The 20,585-nt window shown below is 36.6% G+C and overlaps 1 protein-coding gene across 1 annotated transcript in view; it reads left to right on the top strand.

The window, feature by feature from the left end:
• Nucleotides 1–703: 703 nt before the first annotated feature.
• Nucleotides 704–20,585, top strand: part of SPATA22 (spermatogenesis associated 22) — a 78,632-nt gene continuing 58,750 nt past the window's right edge. Inside the window, exons 1-6 of the mRNA XM_053570725.1 lie at nt 704–728; nt 4,530–4,658; nt 8,051–8,111; nt 8,231–8,326; nt 15,447–15,789; nt 17,956–18,085. Of these exons, the coding sequence (XP_053426700.1) occupies nt 704–728; nt 4,530–4,658; nt 8,051–8,111; nt 8,231–8,326; nt 15,447–15,789; nt 17,956–18,085 (784 nt within the window). The remainder of the gene's footprint in view (nt 729–4,529; nt 4,659–8,050; nt 8,112–8,230; nt 8,327–15,446; nt 15,790–17,955; nt 18,086–20,585) is intronic.

Below are 20,585 nucleotides of genomic sequence, written 5' to 3' on the forward strand. Positions count from 1 at the left end.
GGGCCTCCGGGTGGCCACCACCTTCTGGGCTCTCAGTCTTGGCTGACTCAGAAATCCAGCCAGACCACGCAAGACCCTTATCACTTGGTTTTGAGGCCTGTGGCCTTCAAGTCAGCACACTTGGGGGTGCCACCAGCATCCTACAAACTGAAGTTTAGAACCCAAGAAACGGCCATGGGTGCGGGGAAGGCAGGAGGGCACTTTTCTGACAGAGCTGGGCAGAGGACTGCTGGGCAGGACATCTGCCGCTGCCTCTACAGTGATCAAGACAGCCTCCTTCCTGTTCTGGGCAAAAACTAAAGAGGTAGAAGCATCCGCGTGCCACCGCGCACCTCACAGTGTGAGAATGCAAAGGGACGCGCGTTAAAGTGACCGCTGGGTCCCCGCTGAGCGAGGCAGGGCGATCTGCGACGCCAAGGCGGAAAGGCGGGAGGCCCTTGCGCCTGCGCGCTGTGTTGCGAGTTGAGTTGCGCCTGCGCACTGCCGGGCTTCTGGCGTTATTTGTGGAGGCCCGAAGGTTCACGGTGGCTGAGGTGAGAGGAACTTGAGGGTTAAAGTTGTTATCTTGTGTTGGTAGGAGGGCCGAGGAAGGAAAGAAGATGGGTTGACTCGAGTCACCAAACTCTCCCCAGTCCTTGGGTGGGTCAGGAGAACCCTTTGAGCAAGAACATAAGCCCTGGCTGGAGGTTTTCTCCCACCCGCCATGAGGGGCCCTCTTAGCCTTGAAGGTAGCGGTTTTTGTGGGGTGTGTGTGAGTGCGTTTGGGGCCGTGCGCTCGCTGATTCAGCAAACTTTTTGTGCATTAATGGCATCAACTACATTATTAACACCTCTAATGTCCGTTTCGAAGCTGTGTGTTGCGGGACAACTCAAGGTCCCAACCCCCAGGGTCAGTGATCCTGGAGGAGAATATTGGCACTTAATTTTTTTTTTTTTGGTTAAATTTGTTTTGTGGGTGTGAGTCTCAGAGACGGAATAGCTCTTGTTGGCCCCTGTAAGTTTATGGTGTATTTCACATTGGTATTTCTGTGCTGAAAAAAATTGGCCTAATTTCTGATTCTGTTCCTGGAGTGGCACCAAGAATGTTTTCTGAAGAGTATATCATATCCAGCTTCAAGTCCAAGATGTGGAAACCAACCATAGGCAGTCCCAACCTCATGTTTTCCAAGTTTGATTTCCACCAATGGTATTTGAAAATTAATATTTACCTCAGCCCAATTTGTGTGGGGTGGTGAATTTGGAGCAGAAATAATCTTATTTGGATTTGTATCTTGCCTCTTCATGCAGTGGGCAAGTGTTTGTTGAATTAAATTGGGATTGAGATACTATAGGAGGTTAAAACATGGAAAAACTACAGTAGAATTTATGTTAAAAAAACAAAGAAAAAACTTGTTTCACTTGTTGAAGTTGTAGAAATGGAATGGAGACTCGTTATTATAGTTATTCTGGACATTTAGTTTTTGGTATTATATAATCCAGGAGTTTCAAATTAATGGCAAAAACATATGATCTGTGTGGGACAGAATCTTAAAGGAGGACACAGCCTGTTCTTACATGGCTAGCTTCATAGTGCATGTTTCATTCCCAACCTTATAAACATATAAATTTGCCTATGCAAATTTCCCTTTTTATATGTCTGATTCATAATTATTCTCATTGTATGTCCTTGATTCTAAATTAAATTATGTATATTATGTGATCATCCATGTGTGTTTAGGAAGCAAGGTTATAGTCATAATTTATTTTGAACAGAATTGGAAAAATTGGTTATGTTACTCAGAAAGCAAAGGGCTCCCTAAAGCATTTACATTATGAAGTTTGAAAGTAGTTTTAAACCTTAATTTCAGTAATTATTAGGCTGAGGACTTTGAGTTTGTGGTTGATACAATATGTTCTCTCTTTGAAGGTTTAGTCAAATCCTTTTAAATTTGGAGTGCTAAACAAAAAATTATATACTTTGATACATTGAAGGAAATGAAGCGAAACCTAAATGAGAATCCCACTCGAAGTACAGCAGGTATTGAACAGCTTTTATTTTTTATTTTTTTTGCAAGTTAATTTCTTTATTTTTTTTTACCCCATTTGTATTTCTTTTTTTTTTTTTTTTATTGTTGGGGATTCATTGAGGGTACAATAAGCCAGGTTACACTGATTGCAATTGTTAGGTAAAGTCCCTCTTGCAATCATGTCTTGCCCCCATAAAGTGTGACACACACCAAGGCCCCACCCCCCACCCTCGGTCCCTCTTTCTGCTTAGGCTGTTTCCATATTTTGGCAATTGTAAATTGAGCTGCAATAAACAGTCTAGTACAAGTGTCCTTATGATAAAAGGATTTTTTTCCTTCTGGGTAGATGCCCAGTAATGGGATTGCAGGATCAAATGGGAGGTCTAGCTTGAGTGCTTTGAGGTTTCTCCATACTTCCTTCCAGAAAGGTTGTACTAGTTTGCAGTCCCACCAGCAGTGTAAAAGTGTTCCCTTCTCTCCACAACCACGCCAGCATTTGCAGTTTTGAGATTTTGTGATGTGGGCCATTCTCACTGGGGTTAGATGGTATCTCAGGGTTGTTTTGATTTGCATTTCTCTAATATATAGAGATGATGAACATTTTTTTCATGTGTTTGTTAGCCATTTGTCTGACATCTTTAGAGAAGGTTCTATTCACGTCTGAACACCTTTTATTTTTAAATTTTCTGTATTTTGTGTATACCATGTAAAACTTACGCAGTTGTAGATGGAACATTTTGGAAGGAACTTGTAAAAGTATTGAATATTTAGCCTAACCTTTTGCTTTTTTAGGTCTAAGGAAGTAAAATAACGTAAGGCAAAACATAATAGTGGTAGAGATGGGAATAAGATCAAACTTCCCTGGATTGATTCTGGTGTTCTTTCTGTAAATTATATGTGCTTGGGTTATTCTGTGCTGAATACAAAGAAATAGATCTATTTTTGTTTTTGTGATTGGCTTGTTAAAAATATTTCCAGAAGCAGTTCTGGCTTCCTAATAGCTTCTTGTACCATTTCTGCTCCCCTAATTTTTTAGTTAGTATGAGGCCAGAGGGTAAGAATGATGTGAAGCATGGGAGTGATGATGCTACACAATGAATAGAATAATAACTATTATTTGTGGTGGATGTACTGTGTTCAAGACATTTTATTTTATTTTATTTATTTATTTTTTTATTGTTGGGGATTCATTGAGGGTACAATAAGCCAGGTTACACTGATTGCAATTGTTAGGTAAAGTCCCTCTTGCAAGACATTTTATTATACATATTTAATTTAGTCTTTTCACCAGTTCCTTGAGATAGGTTATTATTATCATCCCTATTTTATAGATGAGAAACCAAGGCCAAAAGAGGTTAAAAAACTAATCCATGAAGTGGTAGAACCAAGATTTGAACCTAGGAATCTGGCTCCAGAGTCCTTGCTTTTAATCATATGTCATCCTGTCTATATGTCCTGTTGGCATAGAGTTTAAGGAAATTGCTCAAGTTCATACTCTGAAGTTGTAATTCAAAGTTACTTTGAAGACATAGTTAAAACCCAAGTAGTCTGACTTCAAAGCTCACATAATTCTACCAGTCTTTCGTCAGTTTTCCCAGTGTCTATATTCTCTCATAGTACAAGTGATGTTGGACCAGGTTGTGAATGGAGTAGTGGTAAGAGATCTGAACTGAAATTTAGTAAGCTTGGATCCTATCTAGATTCTCTTCCACTGTCTCTATAGCAGTGGGCAAGCTTTTTGAACCTCTTTATCCTTTGAGTTTCCTAGTAAGTTTTAAAGTTGATACGTGGTGGTTTTTGACCTGAATTGAGATCCTAAATTTTCCGTCTGGAAGAATTAGAGTATTTATTCTCATTTGGATTGGATATTATCATTCTTCAATGCATGCTCAAAATGATTCACAGAAAATACCATTGTGGACATCTGGGATGCTTGTTAAAATTGCAGCGTTTGGGTTCCAGGCCAAATCTATTAAAATAAAACCTATGAGAGTGTGGTATAGGAACAGATATGTTAAGCAGAATCCTAGATGTATCTTAGTTGAATTAAACTGAGAACCATGGTCTGAAAACGTGTCCTACTCTAGTCTAAACAGTGGTTAGGGTTTTGGAAAGCATAGTTGGGTTCTTCCTCACCTCTGTTGTGCTGTAAGTGTTCCCTCCACTGGATATGGTCATTGGCAAGCACAGGAGGGAAAGAAAGAAGACAAATAGGGAATTTGGAAAGGGTTGGGGAATGACAGAGGAGATGGTAATTATTTCCAAACAAGAGGAATTAAAACAATGTTAATAAGGTACCATAAAAAAGGACTTAGGAGAGACAAATAATGTATTAAGTTTCTTAATAAGAATATAAAAATCAATCCATGGTATAGAAACTTATCTGTAATAACCATATTAACATATATAAGTAGACAAATTAAAATCGTGTATTTATTATATATGTACATGTAATTATTTTTTAACTAGATATAGCTGGTTATTTTCCTATTATATAATGATACATTGGTTTATTCAATTTAGGCTGCTTGCCTGTACCATTGTTCAATCAGAAAAAGAGGAACAGACAGCCATTAACTTCTAATCCACTTCTCAATGATCCAGGTATTAGTACTGCATCTGACAGTTATGATTTCCCTTCTCTACCCATAGGTAAGGAAATGAGTAAGGTGAAAATTTTCAGGAAATAAAAACTAGAATTTTAGAAAATTACCAATTCTATTTTATTGTAATGAAAATAGAAAGTATGTATGTTTTTTTCTTTTTCCCCACTGTCCACATATAGAAATCACTTGGCTCTTTCTGAACATTCTAGTCTAGTCCTTGTTTGCAAATGTGGCTTAGAATTTTAATGGACTATCTTAGGTCTGGAGCCTTTGTTCTAATGAAGTAGTGACGACATTGAAAAAAATTATTTTTTTGCAAAACTATATGGATATGGTAACTTGCATATTTGGCAGTAAGGAATGGGAAAAGTTGAGCTTCCTCTGGAAGAGGGATAAGTGTGCCTGGGAACACAGGAAAAATGGCAAAAAGATAAGACTTTGGGAAGTTCAGAAGCTCAGGAATTTCTGGTGCTTGGCCTTAATCTTATTTCTCTTCTTATGGCAATTTTATTTCTTTCATTTGTTGGCTCTTTATTCTCTTCTATGTTCTGAATGTGTCCCCTTGCCCTTCATTCCCAAATCTATATGTTGAAACTTAATAGCTAAGGAGATAGTATTAAGAAATGGGGTCTTTAGGAGGTGATTAAGTCATTAGGGAAGAGTGACTTAATGGAATTAGTGACTATAAAAGAGGTGTGAGAGAACGGTTCCCTTCATAAATGGTACTTCCCCATGTGAGGACACAGTAGGAAGTACCATTTATGAAGCTGAGAACAAGCCTGTATCAGATACTGAATCTGCTGGTTCCTTGACTTGGACTTATCAGCCTCCAAAACTGAGAGAAATAAATTTTTCTTATTTATAAGTTACTTGGTTTAAGATACTTTGTTATAATAGCCCAAATGGGCTAGGATACTTTCTTATCCAAGTTGCCTTCCTTATAGTTTTAACGAGCATATGGACTAAGTTGCCCTTGCATAACCTTTTAGTTCTAATTTTCAGAGGTCATAGGTAGACTTCTCTCTGTATCTCTTTTTTTTTTTTTTTTTTTTGAGACAGAGTCTCACTGTGTTTCCCTGGGTAGAGTGCTATGGCATTACAGCTCACAGCAACCTCCAACTCTTGGGCTTAAGCGATTCTCTTGCCTCAGCCTCCCAAGTAGTTGGGACTACAAGCGCCCACCACAACGCTGGGCTGTTTTTTGTTATAATTATTGTTGTCTAGCAGGCCTGGGCTGGGTTTGAACCTGCCAGCCCTAGTGTATGTGGTCGGCACCCTAACCGCTGATTTATGGGCACTGAGTGAATTCCCTCTGTATCTCTTGATTCAAATTCCAGAGATAGAGAGAGAGCCTCTGGTTCAGCTAATCTTTTAAGTGAGACCATTAAGATCTTAGCTTAGCTTTGTGATTATGTCTCTTTCCTCTGAACCAATTTGCTGTGGTGGTGGGTGTTGGTATTTCTTGTTTGTTAACTTTTTTTTTTCTTTTTGAGACAGTCTCACTATGTGTCCTGGGTAGAGTGCCGCAGCGTCACAGCTCACAGCAACCTCAAACTCTTGGGTTCAAGCAGTTCTCTTGGCTCAATCTCCCAAGTAGCTGGGGCTACAGGTGCCTGCCACAACTCTCGGCTACTTTTTGGTTGTACTTGTCATTGTTTGGCAGGCCTGGCTGCGTTTGAACCCGCCAGCTCTGGTGTATGTGGCTGGTGCCCTAGCTGCTGAGTTGCAACTGCAGAGCCTTATTGGTTAACTTAATTTCCCCCTGGATGAAGGCATTGGCAGATAGAAATCCTGAAATATACTTGGTTCTTGCTGGTTATATCCATTTACATTTTGGGGGCACACTTAAAAAATCATTAATAGACTCTTATACAACTGGAATTTTAAAATATCTTTACATATAGTAATGTTAATTTCATACAGAGTGTTTCCAAATATACTTTTAAATCTAATTATTTTCCCCCATATTTGAAAAATTTTAGGTATGAAGTTCATATTTCATTGTTATGGATAAAAAATTAGAAATTCACATGAATATGCATAAGTATGCATTTATCTGGTCCTACTCCACCATTTAACAATTTTCCACCATTTAAAATATTTCTATAAGTAGCCTGAATGTTGATCTTAAAAAATAACAGTTTGAGCTACTCAATAAGGAAATGTGTATTCCTGAGGTACTGAACTCTTTAAGCTCTCACCAGGATTACCATTGGTCAGATGTGCAATAAGATTCTTATATGGAGTAAGAGATAGGACTGCATCAATGTTTTTCCAATTTTTGTCTTGACCCATTAGGCTGGGGCACAAGTGATTTAAAAAAAAATGATCTAATTGGCTTTTATAATATTTGCAATTTGTGAATTAGGTAGTATCCCATTTATAACATAGAAAGGCACTAAGCTGGACATGGCATATTTTTGGAAATATGCCAATATGTTTCTGCTTGGGCAGAAACAAGGAAACAGCATACTGTAAAAAGCAGATTGTTAACATTGGGTTACGTCAGGTTTCTTTCCTCATTTGGGTTAAAGTGGAGGGGGCTTCCTTACCATGCTAACTAAAACTGGCTTATATGGGGATTTGGCTTATCATCTTTCTCCTGATTTCTCAGAAGGTCAGATCTTACAACTAAACAGCTTAAGTTTCAGTGCGGGTGATGAGGAACCTTGAGATGAGTGACTCCATTTTGGGTTACTCTGCTGAGACCTAAGTATCAAGTTTACTTCAAGAGTTCACTTTGGCACAACTGATCTTTTTCTATTTTAGATATATTTAGATATACAAATACCATTGTGTTACTGTTGCCTGCAGTATTCAGTACAGTAACATGTTGTACAGGTTTGTAACCTAGGAGTTAATAGGCTGTACCATATAACTAGTGTTTGCATTAGTACACTCTGTGATGTTTGCACATTGACAAAATCGCTTACCAATGCATTTGCAGAGTATATCCTGGTTGTTAAGCAATGTGTGACTATATCAGAGTGTATCAACACATGGTAAGGATAAGATTGAATGGTCAAATTTTATATTCTCTCTTTCCTTTGTCTGTCTGTCACATACATGCACCATGCATATATATGTTTTGAGTTGTGATACATTTCTTTCTTTGGGGTGGGATAAAAGAAGATCAAGAAACACAATGAATTAGACTGAATTTATGTTACAAAGTATAAGATACTATACTGGGATTGATTGTGGAAAAGATACAAATTAAATTATTATCTTTAAAATACAATGGGAAAGAAAAGACATCTATAAAAATTAATAAGACAAGCTCTGACAAATTATACAAAAAAGTGCTATTGAAGAATAAGTCCATATCTTATTTTCCCTTCAAGATTTTAAATCCCCTAAACTGAGTAAGTATGAAGTAATTATTTTGAAAAAATACTACCTGTTTTACTTTAATTTATATTACTTATATCTTTTGAGATTGGCCCTGGGAAGCTATGAATTCAGAGGTGGCTCCTTTAAAGAAAAAAATGAACACAGGGTATGTGGAAAAAAAATAAATGTGTGTCTGTTACTGATTGTTGTTATTCTATATATATTTTACATTTCTCAGTTTGAAAATAAACTATTAATATTTAACAAGACTTATTTCCTTGAAAGGCAAATGCCACATTCAGTTTCTCATCCTCTGAGAAGTCAGGATTCTAAGTCTAACACTATTCAATCAGATACTGAAAGAAACCAGTGTGGTTGGAGGTAAGTCTACTTAAAATTTCTCTTTCTTCTATTCTGACTCATTTCTGTTCTCCTCTCCATCCGTCCCTCCTTCATCTCTTCTCCTTTCTTTGATAGAATTGCATTTAGAAAATTTCTATGTAACTGTAGCAATATTGGCTACTTTTTATAAAAGAAGATAACATGCATATTCAACTTTAAAAATAGATAAATTTGGCAGTGCTTATGTTTCAAAAGATTCATTTTATAGTGAAGTTTCTGCCAATATTTATCATAATGAATTTATGAGTTTGCTTATGGATCATTAATGATCTGATTGATAATAGATAGAAATCATTGTATCTTAATGTTGGATGTATTTAGAAATTGAGGACCAAACCGAATGCTCCATCTTATCTCTTGAGACAGTCACCTATCAGGTAAACAGAGTGTCGTAAGAAAGAAAAATGGAGGCATATGCATCTGCTATGGTAGGGGCTCAAAAAATGAAGAGGACTGTCAGGGAGATGGTGGGGGTACTTAAAATAAGGATCTAAATTGTTTACATAGTATGAAAAAATAAATAAAAAAGGACATGAATTATTTTTTAGGTTGGATTTTAGTATCCACAGATAAAAGGCAATACTGAAGGAAATAATTTTGGAAACAAAGTACTGGAAAAACAATACCAAACACATATCAGTTACTGTTAAGTACTTTGACATATTTTAATTTTTAGAACAACCCTGTGAAGTTATTACTCTCATTTGTATTAGCTAAAGATCTTGTTTATTTTAGAAAGCTGGAAACTTTTTGTGTAGTAGTTAATAAATGTATGGAAATATTTTCCTTTAGAAAATTTAGTTTTGATTTTATTATTCATGCTAGTTTCCTCAGGACCAGTCCCTAAATTTCTTCAGGACCAGGGCTTGAAACTAGGTCTAGTCAGTGGTTTGAGATGATCCTTAGAGGCATTGTTCTAGTGTAGGTGCTAGAAGAAAATCCACTTTGATGAGCATTAGACAGAACTAGGTGAGAGATTACAATGTGGACAGAAAACTTGTATTAGATATTCTTGTTCGAAGTGATAGGTATGTCAGACTGTTGGAATACAACAGAAAATTCAGGGGCAGAAAACATTTGAAAACCTAAGCAGGCAGTTGGTAATCTGCTGAAGGTCCTTTGGCATAGTTAAAGGTCTAAGCCTCAGGGTTAGGGTCTAGCCTAGAGTTGCCAGATAGCAAATAAAAATGCAAGATGCCCAATTAAATTTGAATTTCATGTAATCAGTCAATAATTTCTTTTTGAGGCAGAGTCTTACTCCATTGTCCCAGGCTACAGTGCTGTGGTGTCAGCTTAGCTCATAGCAACCTCAGCTCTTGGGTACAAGCAGTCCTCCTGTCTCAGCCTCCTGAGTAGATGGGACTACAGACAAGCACCACAATGCTTGGCTAATTTTTTTATTTTTAGTAGAGACAGGATCTTGCTCTTGCTCAGGCTGGTCTTGAATGCCTGAAATTAAGTGATTCTCCCGCCTCAGCCTCTCAGAGTTCTGGGAATACAGATGTGAGCCACCATGCCCAGCACAATAAATTATTTGGGACATACTTACATTAAAAATTTATTTGAAATTCAAATTTAATTGGACATCCTTCTTTTTTTTTTAATTTTTCTGGCAGCCCTTTATCTGGGCTCTCTTGGGACATGGAATTTGCAGGGACAATGTAGGCTGCCATTTTTTATTATTTTTTCCTTCTGTTTACTTTGGGCTTAGTTCTTTTTTTTCTAGTTCTGTTAGGAGTAAAGTTAGGATGTTTAATTGGAGATCTTTCTTTTTATTTAAAGTAGGCATTTGTTGCTATCAGGTTCTTGTAGTACTGCTTTTACTTTCCTGTAAGTTTTAATATGCTGTGTTTTGTTTTTGTCTGAAGATTTCTTTTAATTTCTGTTTTTATTCCCTCTTTGATCCAATGGTTATTCAAGTGTGTGTTGTTTAGTTCATTTGTATTTGTGAATTTTCCAAATCTTCACCTGTTATTCCTAGTTTTATCCCATTGTGGTCAGAAAAGATACTTGGCATGATTTTGATCTTAAATTTTCTAAGCCTGATTTTGTGACCTTGTGTGTGCTTGAGAAGAATATGTAGTCTTCTGTTTTTGGGTGTCAATTTCGGTGTATGTGTATTGAGTCCATTTGGGTTTATGATGTTCAAGTCCATTGCTCATTGATTTTCTGTCTGAATATTTTATCCATTATTAAAAGTGGAGTATTGAAGTTTCTTCCTATTATTGTATTACTGTCAATTTCTCCTTTAAGATCTGTCAATATTTGGTTTATATACTTAGGTGGCTCTATGGATGCAAATATATTTACAATTATTTCCTATGTCCTTTTTTATCATTATATAATGATTTTCTTTGTTGTTAAGAGACCATTTTTGACTTAAAATGTACTTCATCTGGCATAAATTTAGTCACTATTTCTTTTGGTTGCCAGTTGCATGGAATATCTTTTATTTATTTATTTATTTTTTGAGACAGAGTCTCACTGTGTTGCCCTCAGTAGAGTGCTGTAGTGTCATAGCTCACAGCCACCTCAAACTCTTGGGCTTAAGTGATTCTCTTGCCTCAGCCTCACAAGTAGCTGGGACTACAGGCGCCTGCCACAATGCTCGACTATTTTTCTGTTGCAGTTGTCATTGTTGCTTAGCTGGCCCAGGCTGGGTTTGAAACTGCCAGCCTCGGTATATGTGGCTGGCGCCAGTAACCACTGTGCTATGGGCGCTGAGCCTGGAATATCTTTTTTTTTTTTAATTTCAAATTACTATGAGTGTGCAAACAATTAGGTTACATTGTTTGCATTTGTCAGGCAAAGTCTAAGTTATAGTTGAGCTCTTCACCTACGAGGTGTGCTGTCTTACATTGTCTTACATTGTGCCCATGAGGTGAGAGATTACCAATCCCTCTCCCTCCTTTCCTCTCCCTTCTCTCTCCTGCCCCCCTTGAATTTAATTATGTTTTTCTTTTGTGTGAGCATGTTGTTAATCTACAAGTTTGAAATTAGTATTGAGTACATGTGATTCTTGTTTTTCCATTCTTGTGATAACTTTACTTAGGTGAATGTTCTCCAAATTCATCCAAGTTGTAATGAAAGATAGAAAATCTCCATATTTTTTATGGCTGAATAGTATTCCATGGTATAAATATACCATAGTTATTATTCTGTTCATGTGTTGAAGGGCACTTGGGTTGTTTCCGCATATTTGTGATTATAAATTAGACAGCAGTAAACATTTGTGTGCAAATGTCCTTATGGTAAAATGACTTTTTTCCTTTTGGGTAGATACCTAGTAATGGGATTGTGGGATTAAATGGAAGGTCTACTTTTAGCTTTTTGAGGACTTGCCATCCTTTTTTCCATAAAGGCTGTAGTAATTTGCAGTCCCACCAGCAGAGGAGGAGTATTCCCTTCTCTCAGCACCCACACCAGTATCTGTTGCTTTGGGACCTTGTGATGTGGCTGTTCTCACTGGGGTTAGGTGATAACTCTAAGTGCTTTTGATATGCATTTCTCTAATAACTAGAGACAATAAGCATTTTTTCATGAGTTTGTTGGCCATTCATCTGTCCTCATGAGAAAAAATTCTGTTCCTGTCTCTTGCCTAGATTTTAATGGGGTTCTTTGCTCTTTTTTTGTTAATTTGCTTGAGTTCGTTGTAGATTCTGGTTATTAGCCCTTTGTTGGATTTGTAGCATGCAAATATCTTCTCCCACTCAGAAGATTGTCTCTTTGCTTTGCTGATTGTGTCCTTAGCTATGCAGTGGAGGCAACAGCACACAGCTCTGTGAGCTTCACATGCAATACAGTGATGTTGTCTTGCCCCAGCCAAGAACACAACAGTCAACAGTCTGTAGCATAGCACTGCTCCTCATGCAAGCCCACTGTCCCCCCTGCTGCCATCTTGAACTCCTTGGGGTGTACTGACTGACAATTCTTGGGCTTTAGCCTCCACTGCAGCAGTGGCTGCTCTGGCTTCTGCAGTCTGCAGTCTCTGCCATACCTCTAGCCATCCTGTTGCTGATGTACTGTCATATATGAAAGCAGCAACTTGAACAGAACATAGGCCTTGTAAAGTGCCTTCTTACCCTGGCATTTCCACTAACTGTATGCTGGTGATGACCTGATGGTATAGGCCTTGCTGCTGGGTACTGGTTCTTCCTTCACGTATATCTGTTTCCAGCAACTGCTTTTTCCTGGGGATCTTATTAAACATCTGAACCTACCTTTGCCCTTAAGTTGAAGAATTTGAGGGAAACGCTGCTCCCTGCCATACCGAGGAGATACTACACCTTAGGCCTGCCTTCCTTCCTTCCTTCCTTCCTTCCTTCCTTCCTTCCTTCCTCCCTCCCTCCCTCCCTCCCTCCCTCCCTCTTTTATTAAATCTTAGCTGTGTACATTAGTACAATCAAGGGGTACAATGTGCTGGTTTAATATACAATCTGAAATATTTTCATCAAACTTTAATATAGCCTTCATGGAATTTTCTTAGTTATTGTATGTAGACATTTGTATTCTGCATTTAATAAGTTTCACCTATACCCACTCCTAAGATGCACCGTAGGTATGACCCCACCAATTACCCTCCTTTACCCCAACCTCCCACTCCCCTCTCCCCTGCCCTCCCTTGGCCTTTTCCCCATATTCTTGTGCTATAGTTGGCGTATAGCCTTGTATGAAAGCTATAAATTAGCTTCATAGTAGGGCTGAGTACGTTGGATACTTTTTCTTCCATTCCTGAGATACTTTGCTAAGAAGAATATGTTCCAGCTCCATCCATGTAAACATGAAAGAGGTAAAGTCTCCATCTTTCTTTAAGGCTGTATAATATTCCATGGTATACATGTACCACAATTTGTTAATCCATTCGTGGGTCGATGGGCACTTGGGCTTCTTCCATGACTTAGCAATTATGAATTGGGCTGCAGTAAACATTCTGGTACAGATGTCTTTGTTATGTTGTAATATTTGGTCTTCTGGGTATATACCTAGTAAAGGAATTATAGGATCAAATGGCATGTCTATTTTTAGATCTCTAAATGTTCTCCAAACATCCTTCCAGAAGGAACGAATTAGTGTGCATTCCCACCAGCAGTGTAGAAGTGTTCCCTTTTCTCCACATCCACGCCAACAGCTCTAGTTTTGGGATTTTGTTATGTGGGCTAATCTTATTGGAGTTAGGTGATATCTCAAAGTAGTTTTGATTTGCATTTCTCTGATGATTAAGGATGATGACAATTTTTTCGTGTGTTTGTAGGCTGTGCACCTGTCTTCTTTAGGGAAGTTTCTCTTCAAGTCTTTTGCCCACCCTGAAATGAGATCACAGGACAAAGCACCTTAGGCTTTTTATGGTCTGGTTGGGGTCCTGAGAACCTGGCTGAGTGTGATTGTCTTCTGAGGTGCATCTGTTGGAGGGACATACCCAGTGAAAGTACTGTCATTCTTCAGGTTCAGTCCTCAGGATATTAATAGCACCCTAGTGAAAATATTTAAGGAAGTTTGATATGTGCTGTTACCAATAAGGAGTTGTAAAGCTGAGAGAAGTTTTACCAGATGATAAATAATAAAAGTAACTTCTGTATTCATGAAAGAGGAAAGACAGAATTGTGTTTCTGTTTTCTTTATTGAACATAAAATTACAAAACTGTTAGGTGTGGTAGCATGTGCCTGTAGTCCCAGCTATTCAGGAGGCTGAAGTGGGAAGATCACTTAAGCCTAGGAGTTCCAGGCTAGCCTGGATAACATAGTGAGACCTCATCTCTAAAAAAATAAAAATAGAAAATCACGAAATTTTTGTAAGGTGAAGAGGCTATCGACAATGTAAGAAAAAAGTTTTATAGAGGTGAATCAGGGGCAGTTTAATAATTCTAATATTATAACTTAAAATTTATAATTGTGGGTTTCTTTTTTAGAATTTTTTTTTTTTTTTTGAGACTGAGTCTCACCATGTCACCCTAGGTAGAGTGCTGTGGCATCACACAACTCACAGCAATCTCCAACTCCTGGGATTAAGTGATTCTCTTGCCTCAGCTTCCCAAGTAGCTGGGACTACAGGCACCCGCCGTAACGCCTGGCTATTTTTTTGTTGAGGTTTTAGCATTGTTGTTTAGCTTGCCTGGGCTGGGTTCAAACCTGCCAGCCTTGGTGTATGTGGCTGGCACCATAACCACTGTGCTATGGGCGCCGAGCCACTTTTTAGTATTTTCATACCTAATTTTGTACCTTACTTAACAGGTCTCCTCAAATTATGCAGTCTTCAGGCCCCATAAAACTTAAGATTTGTTCCTGGTCACATGTGAACCTAAATCTCTTTTTAGTTTACTTCCCTAGACAGGCGATGGATTGTATGGATTGCCTTCACTTGTGATATTTCAAGGAAAAAGGAGAATTAAGAATTTGTGACCTGGATTAATTTTTCCCTATGGAACTCTTAACCAGCCCACACAGAAACTATACTTTTGATTTTGGCCTCATTGACATTGTGTTCTGGTCGGCTGATATAATATACTTAGATTAATGACTTTAGGCCTCAATATAAAAGCTAATAAAAGCTGTACCTGATTCATTAGTAGGGCTTTTAAGGTACTTAATAAAAGCACAAAATTTCTAATCGAATAGCTGTCTAGCCTGCCTGTATTTATTCTCCTTGTGATTCAAATGCATGGACAAGCCATACTTTAACTTCTAAAAATTTGACTTTGTAGAAAATTCAAAAATAAAAGTTAAAGGAGTAAGCAAATGTCCTCAAAATCTTGGACACAGATATAACCACTATCATATGAAGGCTGGTGTCTTTTAAAAATACTCTTTGTAGCACTGGGCTCTGAGTTGGGAAACTAGTATTTTCTGGGTTCTAGACTTGTCAATAGTTTGCTCTATGACTTTGAGCAAATTGCTTTTTCACTAAGGTTTGGTCTCCTCTTCTAGAAGGAGAGGTAATAATATACATGTATTGTAGGGTTTTTGTGATGTATTTGGAATTTCCAGCTAGTTACAAAGCAGTTTCTAACTCATATGTTACCATGTAAATGAAAGTTTTCATTATTGTTCTTTTTAATTAAGAAAAAATATATAGAAACAAATACTATTTTTTATACTGTTACAGCTACAAAGATGGCAATAAAAATACCAGCTTGGAAACTTGGGATAAAAATGACTTTAGGCCTCAGTGTAAAAGAACAAACCTAGCTGCAAATGATGGAAGAAATTCTTGTCCAATGAATTTGGGAACTCAACAACAGAAACAATTAAGAATATCTGAACCTCCTAATCTGTCTCACCACAGAGAAACTGAGGTACCCAAACAAGCACATTCATCAAAAATATCTGGCTTTATAATGAGAGGTCTAGACAAAAACAATACATTACAGGCCTTTAAGTCCAATTTTCAACAAAATCAGTTTAAGAAGAAAATGTTGGATAATGTTCCAGAAGAAAATACTGTGAAGGTAAACATTTAAATGTCAGTTAGTGACTTCTTTACATTTTTAAAAATGTGAGATAAATAAATATTTAGAAAGTTATCGAGATAAGAGCATTTGAAATTAATCCTATAGCATACATTACTTAATTAGCATAAATAATCTAGTTCCAATGGAGTAGATGAATGTTACTTTCTAATATATTTTCTAAAAGAGTATGAATACTTCTTTTTACAGTTGCTTTAGAGTTTTCTACTGGATTCTGACTTTCACTGTTTGCTAATTATTAAGATAATGGTTGTTTATCCATTGTTTGCTGAAATAATCCAAGCTCTTTATGTCACTCTAAGTTTTCTTTAACAGAGGTCAACAAACTTTTCTGAAAAGGGCCAGATGTAAATGTTTTTGGCTTTGTGGGCCATACTCTCTCCATTGCAGCTTCTCAACTATACCACTTAACTCTGGTGTTGTGGCTTGAATGCAGCTATAGACAAAACAATAAATGAATGGGCATGGCTGTCTTCCCCATACCTGTGTCTCAACTTCACTTCCTCTCTATGCTCAGAGCTCTAATTGTTCTTCATAAACATCCTTTATATGTTATATGTATTCTTTATGTCCTCTTCCTTGCCCTTTGAGCAAATAGATTCTTCACCTGTCCTTCTCTATGTTCTGGAGGTTTGAATCATCTCCCATAGTACATCATCCTGGGATTCCTACTTGCAGGCTTCTGCTAGAGGTCAGCCAATAGGAGTCGCTGGTAGGACATCAAAAGGTGGAGGAGAGGTTGGGTTTTCCCATTCTCTCCCTCCATAAATGTTTTCTCACTAGCAGAGGTTGTATCCTTGCATGATATAGTCCTCCATGAGTACAGTTTTCATGGGTTTGATACTTTTATTTCCTTCCCTTGACCTTTCGGCCTAGGAATGGTAACAGCTTCTTACTGTTGTTAGTTTTAGGGTGGTTAGTTCCCCTATGTTTATTCTGCCCATATGTCTGAAAAAGCCATCAAGGTAAATTCTGTTTTTTTTTTTTCCTTTTGAAAATATGACTAAAGTATCATGTTACGTGTTTGTTCTCAACCTTATGTTTCCTTCTACACAAGAATGGTATAGCCATCTTATTAACAATAGTTCAGTATGGCCATAATCCTCAATAGGAGGCATATTAGAATCTTGGTTAAGATGGGGATAAGGGAGAAACTGTATTTTGAAAAAATATATCCTGTCAGGTGTTCTTAACAACCCTCACTGTCACAAAGGAAAGTGTCCTTCTACCCTTGAAAATTAGTATTTTAACACACCGTGTTCTTAGTTGATCTTCGAAAACAACAAGGAACATTTAATCTCAGGGCCTTTGTACTTGCTGTTTCTCTCTGTCTTTACTTAATGAACCATTTAAAATAATAACCTCAGTCTTTTTTTCTCCTTTTACCTTGTGTGTTTTTAAATGTATGACTATATCAATTCCTGACATTTGTATGTGTATGAATTTTAAGAGATCTTGTTGGAAGTAAAATCAATAATTTCCCCAAAGTATACAAATAAATTGCAGGTAAAATGAATATGTGTAGGATGTCTAGGTACACTTGACCAGTAATGGTATCTTCAGTTCAACTTTGAAAACATCTCTAATATGGATAACATCTCTAATAATGTGAATATAGTTTTTTGGCACCCTCTGCTAGCCTGCTTCCTTGCTTATTTATTTATTTGACTCCCCCCCTTAGACTGTAAAATATATGAAGGCATATACCTTTTCTATTTTGTTCTTTACTGTTTCCTTATGTTTGGGACATAGTGGGTGCCCAGTAAACAATTTGAATCAATGAATATGTCTTGCTTCTCTCCTTGAATGTGAGTTTATTAAGGAAAGGAATTGCCTCGCTCACCTGTGTTTGTCACAGGATCTGGCACATGATGGTTTAAAAATATTCAGTGAATGAACAAATGGATGAATGAATGAATGCCCATGTAAATAATTCTGTTCTTGGTTAATTGTCTCTAAGTGCATCCTGGTTTCTCTTCTTATAATGTACTATTATTGCCTTTAAGTAACTATAATAAAATTTTCAGTAGTTCTTTCTATGCATTTGCCTATTTGTAAGGACCTAGAATCTTTACATAGAAGATAAAAGAGTAGATGAAAAAAAGAAAGATTTTTCTCATGCTATACTTTTATTTTTTTCAGAAGGAAGCCTCATTGTATCAGTTGCAGTTTAAGGAAAAAGATAATCCTTTAAGAATTATTTCTGCAGTTATTGAAAGCATGAAGTATTGGCGTGAACATGCACCAAAAACCGTTCTTCTTTTTGAAGTATTAGGTAGGTATAATACTTCACAAATACCTTAATAATACTACTGTATTTGGACAATAGGTTTTTTGATGTCAGTATGAATTTCTAGAAAAAACTAAAATAAAGATAAAAATAAAATTTGCAAAAGTATATTTTAACTTACTAGAATTTTCTTCAATACCTTGGTTTGTCATTGATTTGTGTAAAGTATCTATTTCCTTATTTATGGTAGTATCTTCTGATTCATAATGTTAAAATTGGAAATACTCTTTTAAGTAATCTAACCCAACCCTTGAGGTAAGGAAGAAAATGGGGAAAATAATAAAAACCGACTGAGGCTTGGCGCCTGTAGCACAATGGTTACGGCACCAACTACATACACCAAGGCTGGCGGGTTTGAACCCAGCCCAGGCCGGCTAAACAACAATGACAACTGCAACAAAAAATAGTTGGGTGTTGAGGTGGGCGCCTTTGTCCCAGCTACTTGGGAGGCTGAGGCAAGAGAATCGCTTAAGCCCAAGAGTTTGAGGTTGCTGTGAGCTGTGACGTCACAGCACTCTACTGAGGGTGACATAGTGAGACTCTGTCTCAAAAAAAACAACAACAAAAAACCAACTGACTTGACTAAAATCACAAAGCTAGTTGGCAGCAGAAATGGATCTAGAATCCAGCTCTCCTTATTTTTAATCTAATGTTATTTCTTGTATTTCACACTAAATTTAGTAGTAATTTTGTATAAAAATAGTCTGAAGGATATTAGTTAAGAGTACTGATATGAGTAGTTACCTTACAGTTAATCTGTTTTCTAAATTAATATTTAAAAGGGGAGGAGAAGAGTTTTGTAGAATATTTCCAGAATTTGATTTTACCTATAGTAAAAGAAGTGGACAAGTTCTCATTTCTACAAGTAAGAAGTAGAGATTCAAGGCATATTTTTTTTCCATAGTTTAAATGGAATAGCCAAACTGGGCTGGGTTCGAACCATAAATAATATTTAATTTAATTTAAATTGTGAAATAATTCAAACATATAAAAATACAGAAAATACAATAAACATCTATATGCCCATAGGTATATTCAAAGTCCCCATTCATTTTTCTTCTCTAAAGATAACCACTATAAAATCTTTCCTGGCCATGCTTTTATAATTGTGCAATATACATCTAATTCCATAATTTTATATAATTGTTGTATGTGTTTTAAAAAAACACAGCTTAAATTTTCACCTAGTATTTTTGAGATTTAGCAATGGTGATTGATACAGATCTAGTTAACTTTCATGACTATATACTATTTATTTTGAGACTGTATCACAGTTTATATATGCATATCCATATTAGTAACATTTTTTTCAGTTTTTTTTTTTTTACAAGCAATATTGTAATAAGTATCTTAGTTTGTGGCTTCTTTTATGTACACGTAAGTGTTTTTCTAGGGTATGTACCTAGAGATGGAATTGCTGGTAAGTAGGGGGTATATGTTTTCTGTTTTATTAGATATCAGCACATTGCTTTCTCCTCATATTTTTGCCCACAGATATGAGATTGTAATTTTGGTAAGCTAATGTATATGAAGTGGTAATTCAGTTTTTATTTTTTTTAGCTTATATTTTAGTGAGTATGCCACATATTTTAAACAAGGAGAATATTTCTATCATTTAGTCCTTTGTCATAGAATCCTAGAGTGATAATAAACTATATATCCATGAGTATCAGGATTGGAAAGGAGCTTTACAGGTTATGTATGTATTAAACCACATATTTGATGCTTGAATTGTGTCTATCTTATTCCTGTGAAATGTTTATCTGATACGTGGATTAATATCACAAAAAGTGCGTAATTATTGAAGTTTCAGATTAAGTGAACTGTTATGACACATTTATGGTTATTTCAGTTGTTCCTTACAAAACTCAAATATCCCCACTTAGTCTATCCTTTCCTCTAATATCCATATAAAATGATATAAAACTCATCTCAGCTGAAGAAAATTCAGTTCTTTCTTTTTTTTACAATTTCTGAGCTGCACTGTTTATTTTGCTGCTTGAAACCTAAGTGACATCGTGCCACTATAATTATGAGGTTTCGTATAAACCTTTACTACACTGCAGGTACAGAAATATACGGACATATTTTTGGAGCATTGACATTTTGCAAAATGCAGCAAACATTTTAATTTATTCATGAGAAAAGAAGTGTTCAAAAGGGTATGCATTTCAAGTTATCGCAGGTTATTTGTGAGAGAATTTCTGCAGGTAAAAGATGTTTAAATTTAACCAACAGTAGCGTGTCAGCGTATTTAAAATCATGACAAAAATCTTCTCTCTGGTCATGTTGCCCATGACAAATTACTATGATGTATGTTTAGGGCAAGGTGTCAATATAGCATAAATCCCATGGTATTTTGGTTTTCTTCTGGAGATTAAACCTGTTTTTCTTGGGATAAATGCAGCAGCAAAACACAAACCAGTTGATCAAAAAAGCACTTCTGCCATAACTCCAATAATTTTCAGTATGTAAATGTCTTAGC

The sequence above is a fragment of the Nycticebus coucang genome, chromosome 18, assembly GCF_027406575.1.
Source record: "Nycticebus coucang isolate mNycCou1 chromosome 18, mNycCou1.pri, whole genome shotgun sequence".
Taxonomy (NCBI): Eukaryota; Metazoa; Chordata; class Mammalia; order Primates; family Lorisidae; genus Nycticebus; species Nycticebus coucang.